Source organism: Monodon monoceros, unplaced genomic scaffold, assembly GCF_005190385.1.
Source record: "Monodon monoceros isolate NGI ecotype Baffin Bay Population unplaced genomic scaffold, NGI_Narwhal_1 Super_Scaffold_20, whole genome shotgun sequence".
NCBI lineage: Eukaryota > Metazoa > Chordata > Mammalia > Artiodactyla > Monodontidae > Monodon > Monodon monoceros.
This window is the reverse complement of record NW_021703777.1, coordinates 114819189-114831985: the sequence shown is the minus strand read 5'-3', so window position 1 is coordinate 114831985 and position 12797 is coordinate 114819189. Positions and strand designations below refer to the sequence as shown.

General features: G+C 38.4%; 1 protein-coding gene across 1 annotated transcript in view; it reads left to right on the top strand.

The window, feature by feature from the left end:
* The window catches only part of PRSS12 (serine protease 12), a 64675-nt gene that overhangs the window by 18093 nt on the left and 33785 nt on the right, over nucleotides 1-12797 (top strand). The window contains exons 4-5 of the mRNA XM_029235493.1: nucleotides 3292-3442; nucleotides 12146-12324. Coding sequence (XP_029091326.1) covers nucleotides 3292-3442; nucleotides 12146-12324 — 330 coding nt within the window. The remainder of the gene's footprint in view (nucleotides 1-3291; nucleotides 3443-12145; nucleotides 12325-12797) is intronic.

Genomic DNA, 12797 nt, shown 5'->3' with positions numbered 1-12797 from the left:
AGCCTGACCAGATGTCCCAGGTCTTAGAATGCCAGCAGCCAGCACAGGGCAGTGGTTTCTGTTTGAGTGCAAGTATCAGGGGAGGAATTGAAAAGTTTCCACTGCAAAACATACAGAGACCCAATTTAGGGTCATTCCTGTGAATTGGCTGGAAGAACCAGTGGAAATGGTACAGGATATGGTACGGGTGTGTGCTCAGAGAGCTACAATCCTTTTGTGGGTAGGCAAGGTGCATGTTACATCTTTTTTTTTTTTTTGCATGTTACATCTTGATGTCTTATAAGTTTTTCCTTTTCTTCCTTTGCCTCTCCACCTTTGGGTAATACTACTTTTGGCAAATACGTGTTTACACATTGCTACATCAGGGATGCTGTGAATTGGGCTAAACAGTGCACTGCGTTTTGTAGATATTGCTTGCATTCTATGTTCAGCCCAATTGATAAAATATGTTTAACATTTTTCAAGTAGTGAAGTAAGTAAAATCTTGAAAACAATCTCTTTTTTCCAGGATCTCTATCTACTTTAAAAAAAACCTAATTCTATTCTCTGTGATCTGTCCACTTGTTTATTCTCTGGTTGCAAAGATAAATTTAAGGTCGGTTGTAAGCGTATATAAAACATAGAAGGTTGAGATAAATTAGAAGTGAGAGTGAAAAAAGATGCTTTTTTAAAATTTTTTTTTATTTTAAGATACTTTTATGGTAAATTAAATGAGACTGTGAAAGCAAATAGCTCAGCAAACATGGAGTCCATCTTAAGGCATAGCGGTAGACTTTTAATACATTCTTTTAGTTTGGAATTTACATTTGGCGTCTTGGCATCTAGTACTCTTCCAACGCTTACAAAGTAGAAGATCGTGTGTGAGTACTGGACGTAGGAAATAGCAATCTAAATGAAACGTCTGGGAGTTTTATTTATCCATAAGTTAAATATGAGTCAATTACTTCACTGAAATCTTTTTCAAATGCTTTTTTTGTGTGTGTGTATTTGTTGGGAAGATGTGAGATGTTGACTAAATTTTGTCTTTGAGCTTCTCTATATTTTCACAATTACTTATACAACCAGTGGAAAAACTATATGTTTTAAAGTAAAACATGACCTTAAAAAAAATGTAAGGTAATATGCGACAATGTTTCTAGGTTGTAGGTGATTTTAAATTTCCTCTTAAAAAATTTTGTTTTTCTGTTTTCTCCAAGCTTACCATGCAGATGGGGGGAGGGGAGGTAGAGGAGAATATAATAATTTAAGAAATTTATACATTTTTTCCATTATTTTTTCTATATTTTCCAAGCTTCTTAAAGGAAAAATAAACATAATAACACGCAAATTTAAGTTTATTAGCATAATTCAGTGATCAGTCATTATAAGAACCTAATATACAATATTGAGACCAGTTTTTTTTTTTTTTTTTTTTTGCGGTACGCGGGCCTCTCACTGTTGTGGCCTCTCCCGTCGCGGAGCACAGGCTCTGGACGCGCAGGCTCAGCGGCCATGGCTCACAGGCCTAGCCGCTCCACGGCATGTGAGATCCTCCTGGACCAGGGCACGAACCCGTGTCCCCTGCATCGGCAGGTGGACTCTCAACCACTGCATCACCAGGGAAGCTCAGTTATGTTTATTAAACCTGTCTTTTATCCTTTTACAAATTACAAGTGTTAGTTGACTTATGTAAGAAAACTATATTACAAGTATTAGTATATGAGTAGATGCAAATGTGCACTATTCTAAATCCCTCCTCAAGTGTGATATTTGAATATAAATATGAATGTCTAAATACCATTTATTGACGCCACTAACACTGTGGAAGAATTAGGAGCATATTTCATGTGGATAAATGATGAACATTTGGCAAAAGAGTCAACTAAATTTCCTAATAGGGACCCAGCCTGTTCTGAAACTTTTACCATCTCATGTCCTTTATTCCAGAAAAATTAGACTGCCATACTGTTTCCCCAATACATACAGCTTTGTGCTTCTATGTTTTTGTTCATACTGTTCGTTTTGCCTGAACTGCACTTCCCCCGTGTCTGACTTCTGAAATCCCATCCATCGTCTTGGCCCTTTTCAGCTACCAACTTCTTCAGAAGAGATTCTCTAATTACCCCCACTGGTGAGCAAGCAGCCCTTCCACCTGAACCCCTGCAGGGTCTTCTCGATGCTGTCTCATCTGTACTCATGTTGTCCATGTCCTGAGGCAGTATACTTCTTGAGGGTAGTGTCTGTGCAGTGCCTTTCTGCCTAATACCCATTTAATAAACTGAATTGAATGAACAGATATTGCTAATTATTTTCCCTTGTTTGGGATATCCTTTCTAGGCTTTTAGTTATCACTTACCAATACACTCAGTCAACAAATATTTATTACATGCCTCTGTATAGCTGGGTATCTGAGGTACACAGGCAAAAGGGAAGGGCATTCCCTGTGTCCTCAATTCTAGACCAGGATAAAGAGGGAGAAATTCAGGGACTTCCCTGGTGGTCCAGTGGTTAAGGCCCCATGCTCCCAATGCAGGGGCCCTGGGTTCTATCCCTAGTAGGGAACTAGATCCCGTATGCCACAACTAAAAGATCCCACACGCCACAACAGAGATCTGGTGCAGCCAAATAAATAAATAAATATTAAAAAAAAAAAGAGGGAGAGAGAAATTCAGAAACTGATTTAGCTAGATAAGAGCACTGTAGACTACAATACGGAATTTGCAGTGGGAATCCTCTGGTGGTTCTTCACAGAGTATGTACTGATTCATACCTAAATGAATTTTCAATATTGTTTTTTGAAGGTGTTGGTTGTGATGTCCACCAACTTGTTATAATGTGTTAGATGTTAACTTTGTCTTGATTTCTATGTAAATGTAAAAATATTTCTATGCTGAAAACAAGTATCTAATAGACATAAGCGCCATTCTTAATAATTACATATTGGTAATGCTCAAGTTACTGTAAATAAAAAACCAATGCCACCACCACAATGGTGGCAGCAACCCCATAAAAATCAAATGGGTTTCCAATAACTGCAGTTTTGAGTGTGTCTTTTCTGGTTTCTGAGGTCCTTGGGGGAAAGTGAACTTAGACTATTTCCTCTTGAGAGCTATTTGTATGAGCGTAATTCAAGTTGAGGTATTTTAATTGGTAGAGAGTACCATAAAATATATTAGACATGCGTGGGTATGTCCATATCACTTAATAAATATAACTTAATTATAGAGAATGGCAAAGAAATAAACTATACCTGATCTTCTCTCCCAGTGTGAATCCGTAGGTTTACTTTGTTGTTAATTTCACGTTGTGCAGGCCCTGCATTCCCCGTCCTACGCCTTGCTGGGGGGAGCAGTGCGCGTGAGGGCCGAGTGGAGCTCTACCATGCGGGTCAGTGGGGGACTGTCTGTGACGACCAGTGGGATGATGCAGATGCAGAAGTGATCTGCAGGCAGCTGGGCCTGAGGTTGGTCTTTCTTGTTCTTGTTTTGTTTTGCTTGAATTTTTGAGTTTATTATTTCCATACCCAAAGGTAGGTGTGTTTATTTATTTATTTTTTTTGCGGTACGCGGGCCTCTCACTGCTGTGGCCTCTCCCGTTGCGGAGCACAGGCTCCGGACGTGCAGGCTCAGCGGCCATGGCTCACGGGCCCAGCCGCTCCGCGGCATGTGGGATCTTCCCGGACTGGGTCACGAACCCGTGTCCCCTGCATCTGCAGGCAGACGCTCAACCACTGCGCCACCAGGGAAGCCCGGTAGGTGTGTTTATATTGCAGATTTCTTTGAACAAATGGAAAAAGCCACCTTTTGATCTTTGTATTAGGCTGTAGGCTCCCTGAAGAGAACGGTTATGTACTCTTAGGTCTAACCTATTTGTATCTGAATTCAGCTGATTTTATATCCCTAAGAATCTAAGCCTTTTACCACTTTTCATCACGAGCCTTTACATTACTCCCAGGTAATGACTAGCATTGTCAGCTGCAGCGCCTTAACCAGAGTCATATGATGAAACTAGTCGTTAGGCTTTAACTGAAGTTCAATTCCTTTCCTCCAGATACTGTCTAAACTTTTGACCTTTGCCTCCTTATTTGTGAGGTATGTGCTTAGAACAAAGGATGTTTATTAATGTAGAAAGGAAATAATTCCTGTGCAGGATATGGCAATGAAGCATGTGCGATAAAAACAGCAATATGAAAAGCAACATTAAATGTTGCTTTAGTTGTGATTATTTTGGAATAGTATGTTATAATTTTGGATCCTCTAACCCCTGTCTTTAGTGATGTTGAACATTGATATAGCAAGCCTAAAAGTTTCTCTAAAATTATATTAGGGAATCTTTTGAAAGTTGATATTTTACTTTAAATTAGAAAAAAAATTATTTAGCATGTCGTGGCAGGTAGGGGTGGGTGGATGTGGAGGCTTCTAAATCTTCTGTATGTATCATTTTGTCCATTTAAGCATAATCTTTGACACTAGAGCATGAATTTTGTACCTTGAACCATCTACAGTAATTTTTTTGCAATTGTTTTTGCAGCTGACCTCCCTATTTTTCAAAACTGTATGTTAACATTGAAGTCTTTTAAAGCAAAATAAAGACGTTCCAACATTTTACCTCTAAATACTTCAGTATGCATCTCTTAAAAATAAGAACATTGTCCTACATAGCCAAATTATCATTATCACAACTAATATAAATGGTAATCATTCTTAAATTGTCTAATACCCTGTCATGCTCAAATTCTCATAGTTGTTCCCACCATGTCCTTGACAGATGGTTTGTCTGCAGCAGAATTTAGTCCAGGACCTTGCAGTGCATCTGGATGTTATGTCCCTGAAATCTCTTTTAATCTAGAACAGCCTCTTGTTTTTCATGACACTGTCTTGTTGAAGAGACCAAAAACCAAGCCAGTTGTTTTGGAGACTATCCCACCTTCTGGATTTGTCTCGTTTCTTCCTCCTGGTATCATTTAGCCTACTCCTCTGGTTCTTGTAACTCCTGAAATGGGAGGCTAGGTCCAACAGCTTGATTAGATCAAATCAATCAAGTATTTTGGCTAGAAACCATCACAGGTGATATGTTCTCATCTTGCACCTCATCAGGAGCCACAGAACAGCTCTGGTTTTCTCCACTGATAAGGATAAGGTTAAGCACTGAATTAAGGTGGCATCAGCCTAATCCTTCACTGTAGATTACATTTCCCCCCTGTAACTGATTCTGCAACCTAAATGCTCTTTCACAGTTTATGCATGGGAAAGGAATAAACATGCAAAGTCCTGTGTCCATAGGGCTGATAATTACTCGTGGTGTATGACCTGACTTGTATGATCATTTTCTTTGGATGGGTCAGGAATAGGGCCAACTAGCTCTTTTTGAGAAAAACTGTTATTAATCATTAAATTTTGAGACTAGATTTTCAAAACGTTCTGACTGGGTATCAATTTCAAGACCAATTTTTCTCAAAAATTTAGATGGTGTCAGAGTCAGCATAGCATAAGATTATGAGCATGTGCCCTGTACTCAGAATGACCTGAATTTGAGTTGTAGTTCTGGAGATAAGAAAAATTGCAGGATATCTCTTAGCTGCAGTTTCCTCATCTGTAACACATTTCCGGATGTAGAGTTTAGTGGTTTTAAAGCAGTTAGCACACATAGTAGGTATACAGTATACATTGACTATAATTGGGGACTTATAGCTGAAAGATGTTATTAAACATTCAAAGAAAAATGTTATTAAACATTTCAAAGTAAGCTGGACATTTGGTAGGAGATCATCAAACACCATTCCTCTATCTAGAACTTCTATTTAGTTAGCTGTATCTATGAATTTCATATTTTTAAAAGACTCTAATGTGGATATATGTGTATTTACTGTGTTACCAATTATGGTATCAGTGGTATGCTAATTGATTTTCGTGTTAGTTACTAAAAAATCAATGTCTTTGCCAAAAATACGAGAATTTTAAAGGTATAGTAATGGCATATTTAACATTACAAGTTGTAGTATAGATTACTCTAAATTTAAGGTATAAGGCATTTATTATTATTTATATATTTCTGTGGGAAAAGGCAAGCTTTTGTTGCTTAGAAAAGTGTGTAGAAAATTTAAATGACACTAAATTTTAGTTACATTTATAGTTATTCTAAAAATTCATGTTTTAACGTAGAGTTCTTTCTTGAGAGCCAAATTTTCTTTTTTCACTCATATAAACTGTTGTTTAAACAAAGACCATGTTGCAAACAGGAGTCTACTACATGGTAAGAATGTACAGATAGAATCACAAGGAAGACTATATTAATGTTGAACACATGCGTGGGTTGAGTAAAGTGTTTACATCTTTCTCAGGCATTGGCTCACTGCTATCTTTTGTATGGAAGATTTGTGTTCAGAAAAATGATTAAAAGGAAAAATGTCTTCAAATATTCAAGGCAGCAAAGATCCTCCACAAGCCTATGTAATCACCAACAATCCAGCTTGGTGGAGATTTGTTTTTATTATAAGTACTCCAGGTTCTGAGCTGACATTGTTCGTTTGCTTTTCTTTTCCTTGATTTTATACTTCTCTCATACGCTTGCAACAAAGCAATATTCTGCAGCTGCTCTTCCCCTAGAATTTGTTTTGCTCACTTAAAGGCACAGTACTTTCAGATGAAGTAATTTTTAACGTTACAAGGTTGATAGCAGACAGCATAATCATAGCTTATCTCCATTTATGATTTGTTCTTAAGCAAATTTCATCTCAGTCATACTTGCCTTGTCGAATTCCCAAAGGGAAACTGCACCATGCCTCTCTGGAGTGCTAGTTACAATTTCTTTGTGAGATGCTGTCTTTGTTGACCCGCATCTTTTAATGGTGTCTGTAGATTTTGGTAGCTGGCAAGCTTCCTAAAACGCAAAAGGAATTACTGTACTTATGATACTGAAATTTGATTAGCCTAGAACTCAGAGAAAGATGAGCAGGAAAGGAGGCAGCCTGATGTTAGAAAATTGAACTTGAGAATGCATATGTACACAGTGAAGTTTCAGGTAGAGACATTTTAATTGGAGTTCCTTTTGTGCACTTAACATCGAAGCATTTCCTAGGTCTTTTAGAACTCTTAAAAGCATAGTGTAGAACTGTGACATCATATTTTATGTGTGGATATGCCATAATTTACATAAGAATTTAAAATTTTTGAACACTTTTTCTTCTTAGGTTTTTTTTTGCTATAAAATTATCATATAGAACCATACTACTGAGTGGTCAGAATAAAAATTCTTCTGGTACAATTAAAAATGTTTCTTTGGGGCTTCCCTGGTGGCTCAGTGGTTGAGAGTCGGCCTGCCGATGCAGGGGACACGGGTTCATGCCCCGGTTCGGGAAGATCCCACATCCGTGGAGCGGCTGGGCCCGGGAGCCATGGCCGCTGAGCCTGCACGTCCAGAGCCTGTGCTCCGCGACGGGAGAGGCCACAACAGTGAGAGGCCCGCGTACCGCAAAAAAAAAAAAAAAAAAGTTTCTTTCTTTGTTCTCTTATTTTACTGTTTATTAATTTCTAAAATACTTTATAAACATTACTGGTATGTGGAATTATTGAGCAGGAAAGAGGCCTTATATAACAAGATAAGAAAGTTAGGCCCTCTGAGATTACTCAAATCCCCTAAATCATACTGTGAGTGAGGGACAGAATCTTGAGATTTATGGCTTTCAGTGTAGGATTTCTTTTCTTTCATGTTACACTGTTTGCAAAATAGGCAGGTGTTAATAAGAATACATATGAATATAGGGCTGAAAGAAATAGGTAAGTCAAGAGAGAAAAGTTAATTGTAGGAAGAAACAATGATGAACACGTTTTAGACAGACTGTATTTGCGATGCCATAACCATCTCTCTGAAAATGCCCCAGCAGACTGCAAGAAAGCCAAGTGTTTCAGGGTCTGCTCTGTAGCCAGACAAGCCTTACCATCTCATGGCGGTGTAATGCTGGGCTAATTATTAACTTCTGGACCTCAGTTTCCTCATTTGTAAATTAGGGATAATAACATCATGGGGTTGTAGGGAGGATTAAAAGAGTTAATACATATAAAGCTGTTAGACCAGTGTCTGGCATGCAGTAATCATTCAGTGTACTTCAAATATCATAATTGGAGATGGAGGGGGTTGTTTTCCAGGGAGAAATATAGGCTATTGATCATTAAAAATGAGCTTCTTTCATCCATATGTTACAAGTGACACAAACTGATATTTGCAGTCAGAGGACCAATCTTTTATAACCTAACAAGTAATTATCTTGCATGATAGAATTGCCTGACTCTATTCTGTGTCTATTCAAAGTAGTGGCTAAGCCTGGGGATTGAGTTAGTCAGATGGTACTATTTATTTGCTTTTTTTTTGTATGGAAAACAAACAAACTTTATATGAATACAGTCAGATTAGCTAAGTAGGTTCAGGAATGTTTTGGGTAATGATCAAACATAGAATCAATTCAGTGTTTATTGGGGATTGCTGCTATGTAGGTCAAACAGCTTTACAGAAAATAACCTAATAAATCAGTGTATTATATCAGAGAACCCCACAAATTTATTCTGTGGTCAGAGGGTAAGAGAGTAGGTAACACTGGGACTATTACTACAAATGAACTGCTGGGGCTGGTGTGGACATAATTTCCATAAAGGAAGGACAGAGAATACACAGCTTTATCGAATTCACATAGCACTTATTTGCCTTTAACAACCCAGGAGTTTTTTTTTTAATTTTATTTACTTATTTTTGGCTGTGTTGGGTCTTCGTTTCCGTGCGAGGGCTTTCTTTAGTTGCGGCGAGCGGGGGCCACTCTTCATCGTGGTGTGCGGGCCTCTCACTGTCGCGGCCTCTCTTGTTGCGGAGCGCAGGCTCAGTAGTTGTGGCTCACGGGCCTAGTTGCCCCGTGGCATGTGGGATCTTCCCAGACCAGGGCTCGAACCCGTGTCCCCTGCATCGGCAGGCGGACTCTCAACCACTGCGCCACCAGGGAAGCCCCAACCCATGCGTTTTATGCTGCTTTCCCTAGTATTGCACGGTCTCTTGAAGGGCAGAGTCATCAATTTCTTTGGTATTCCCCTGAGAGCCAGCACAGTCCAGGGCACCAGGAAACACTAGTGCCTGGCTGAAGGAATGTGTGTATTTATAAATATTATAATCTTAATTTTAATAGACTCAAAAATTAGCTAGGAAACGTACTTTGTTTTACATCATTGTTTCCTAGTTAGTTTCTTTTTTGGTTCTTGAATTTATTATATTAGTTTTTCTGATGAGTTTATTCTAATTAAACATTTTTGTGATCATTAAAATAATGTTTGTAAAGAATGGAAAATATAGAAATATATAAGGAAGAAAATAAAACACCCAAATGGTGTTTTAAGACTGCATTATAGGACTTCCCTGGTGGCACAGTGGTTAAGAATCCACCTGCCAATGTAGGGGACATGGGTTCGAGCCCTGGTCCGGGAAGAACCCATGCTGCGGAGCAACTAAGCCATGCACCACAACTGCTAAAGCCCGCAAGCCAGAACTACGGAGCCTGCGTGCTGCAACTACTGAAGCCTGCACGCCTAGAGCCCATGCTCCGCAACGAGAAGCCACCGCAATGAGAAGCCCGCGCACCGCAACGGAGTAGCCCCCTGTCGCTGCAACTAGAGAAAAGCCCACGTGCAGCAAGGAGGACCCAATGCAGCCAAATTTTTTTTTTTTTAAAAAAAGACTGCATTATAACATAGATGACTTTCCCCAGAGTCACTGTTTGGGGCTTCTGCTCTCCCATCCTGTGTCCTCCCTTAAGGAAGGGACACAGTTCAGAGGCAGTTAATCAGGCCTTTTGTTTTTTCCTAGGACCTCTATCACATAATCTTTAACATATTTGAAATACAATATATTTCAGTTACTCTGTCCAGCCCATCTCAAGTCACTCCCAACTAACATATTTTAGGCTTGGTTTGTTATTTTTTTCGTGAGAATAAAAAGGCTTTAGTTTGTAAACTTTTAGCCTAAATATTTAATGAAAATGATATTAAGGATATGTAAGAATGCATTCTTATTGTTTTAATTTGACCATTGTAAGGTTGAGCATCTTACCATATGGTCAGTGGCCATGGGTATTTCTTCTTCTGTAAATAGCCTGTTCCTCTCCTTTGCCCTGTTTTTTTATGTTGGTCATTTTGTCTTTCATTATGATAATAATAGGTTATTATTTATTTCTAGGAGTGTTTTTTTTCTTTGATTGTGGTTACATTTTACAAATATATCCTCCAGCTTGTTTGCCTTTTGACTGATTATGGTGTATTTTGCTATACAGTAGTTCAAATTTATATGTGATTAAATTTAACTTTTTTAGTCTTTGTTTTCTGACTTCTGGGTTTTTTATTTTTTATCCTGCTCAGGAAATTCTCTTATTACCAAGGTTATAATAACTATGTTCTTCTTATTTCATTATATTACTTTTTAGCCATCTTCCTTCCTTCCTCCTTCCCTCCCTTCCCCTTTCTTTCCCTCCCCTTCCCTCCCTTCCCCTTTCCTTCCCTCCCCTTCCCTTCCCTTCCCTTTAGGTCTTTAAACCATCTGGAGTTTATTTTTTGTTTCTGTTATGAGTTTGGGATCAAATTTTATATTCTCTCATATTGGTCCCTGGTTTTCTTATAGCACCTAATCTTGGCTCAGTGAATTATACCCATTGAAATTTTCTTTAACAGATCTTTTTCTTTCCTAGCATTTATCCCAGGGCAAAGATCCAAGGAGGCTGTTAATCTGCCTTTCTCCAAAGCTTTCCTATCTGGCTTCCCCATGACCTGCATTAGTCATCCTGTCTCCTCCTCTGTTCTCCAACTTTCAGTGTTCTCTAAATCAGTTTCCATATTTGCCTTCATTAATCTCTTTCCTCTAGAGCAAGGGTCAACAAACTTTTTCTGTAAAGGGCCAGATAGTGAGTATTTTAGACTTTCCAACTACTCAACTGAGGTTTTGTGTAGTGCAAAAGCAGCCACAGACAGTAAGTTGGGAATCAGTGTGCCTTTGTTCCGATAAAACCTTATTTCTGGACAGTAAAATTTGAATTACATATATAAAAATTATATTCTTGTTTTGGTTGTAAATTCTTAAGATAGTTATAATGTTATAAGAAAAGGGCAACTTAAATAATGGGGAATAGATGCAGAATCATCGAAAAACAAACTGCAAGTATAAATGCTCTAGTCTAAAAATTCAAAGGCTGAAAGGGGCTGAAGATGCAATTTCTGAAGTCATTAACCATTTTGACAGGCAATCGTGATCTTCATTTAAATCTGGGGTTCTAGAAGATGATGTCGTGTTGAATTGTGGGAGAAGTAAATTTAGTCAAATAAATTTGAGTGAAGAGGTATTTGGCCGTGAGTAACAGAGAACTGAAGATAACAGTGGCTTAAACAAGAGTTTACTTCTCTCTTAAGAGACCAGAGATAGCTCAAGGCTGGTATGGTGGTTCCACAGTCATCAGGGCCCCAGTCTCTTTCTTGCTTGCGGTTCTTTCATTCTCAGTGTGGCACCTTATGGACCAAGATAGCTTCTCAAGCTCTAGCCATCACCTCTGCCCTAACAGTCAGCAGGAAGGAGGAAGTGGGACAAGGATACTTCCTGGAAGTGATACATGACACTTTTACCTAAACGTTATTGGTCACAACTTAGTCATATAAAATGAGCACAGAGCTTCAATTTGGGATGGTTAAAAAGTTCTGGAGATGGATGCTAGTGATAGTTGCACAACAAGGTGAATGTACTTAGTGCCACTGAACTGTACACTTAAACATGGTTAAAATGGCAAATTTTATGTTATGCATGTTTTAAAACAAACAAACCAACCAACTTCACTGTAAGGAAGGGAGGGTGGGAAATGTGGTCTTTATTCTGGATAGCCATTGTCCTCCCAAAACTCTGAGGTTCCATTACTAATGAAGAAAAGGGGAGTAAATATTGGAGAATAACTAGCAGTCTTGGAAAGATTTGTGATAGCTGAAAATATAAAGATCAACAAACAAGCAAACAAAAAAGAAATAGAGCAATTCATGTGTGACCTATGGAGTGAATTGATAAGGGAAATTATGAATTAATCATAATTTTACCTTTGCCAGCAGCAAAAAAAGAAGTCAGGCCAACCTTTGGTCTGACTTATGTTCTTATGTTTGTTCAGCGGCATTGCCAAAGCATGGAATCAGGCATATTTTGGGGAAGGATCTGGCCCAGTAATGTTGGATGAAGTACGCTGCACTGGGAATGAGCTTTCTATTGAGCAGTGTCCAAAGAGTTCCTGGGGAGAGCATAATTGTGGCCATAAAGAAGATGCTGGAGTGTCCTGTACCCCTCTAACAGGTAAGAGCTTCACCCCATTAATCTTAACCAACTCTTGCCCCCAGCACCATTTGGGCTTACCTTCCCTTCTCCTCAATTTAGCTGATATTACTAAATGAGCTTACAAATAAAGCCCCCAAATAAAGCTTAAAAAAAAAAAGTAATACAAATGATACATTAAAATGCTATCTCCTTATTCATAGATATTTCTGAATTTTTCAGTTGCAAGCTATACAGTCCTATAAAGTTAGGTGGGAAAATATGATCTTGTTGCAATATATAGTACCCAGTAGTCAAAATCGGTGTGCATTGATAAATTTTGTGTGTTAGGTATTATAATTCTATATTTAGTCCATTCATACATTAACCTATCTGGATTCTAGGAATATGTTTGTAGCTGGTAAAACCATATTGATGGGATTGTTGATTAAAGCACACTATTGAAGAACCAAGTTACCTTTGCTGTGCTCAATATTCAGACTATTCCAAATCAC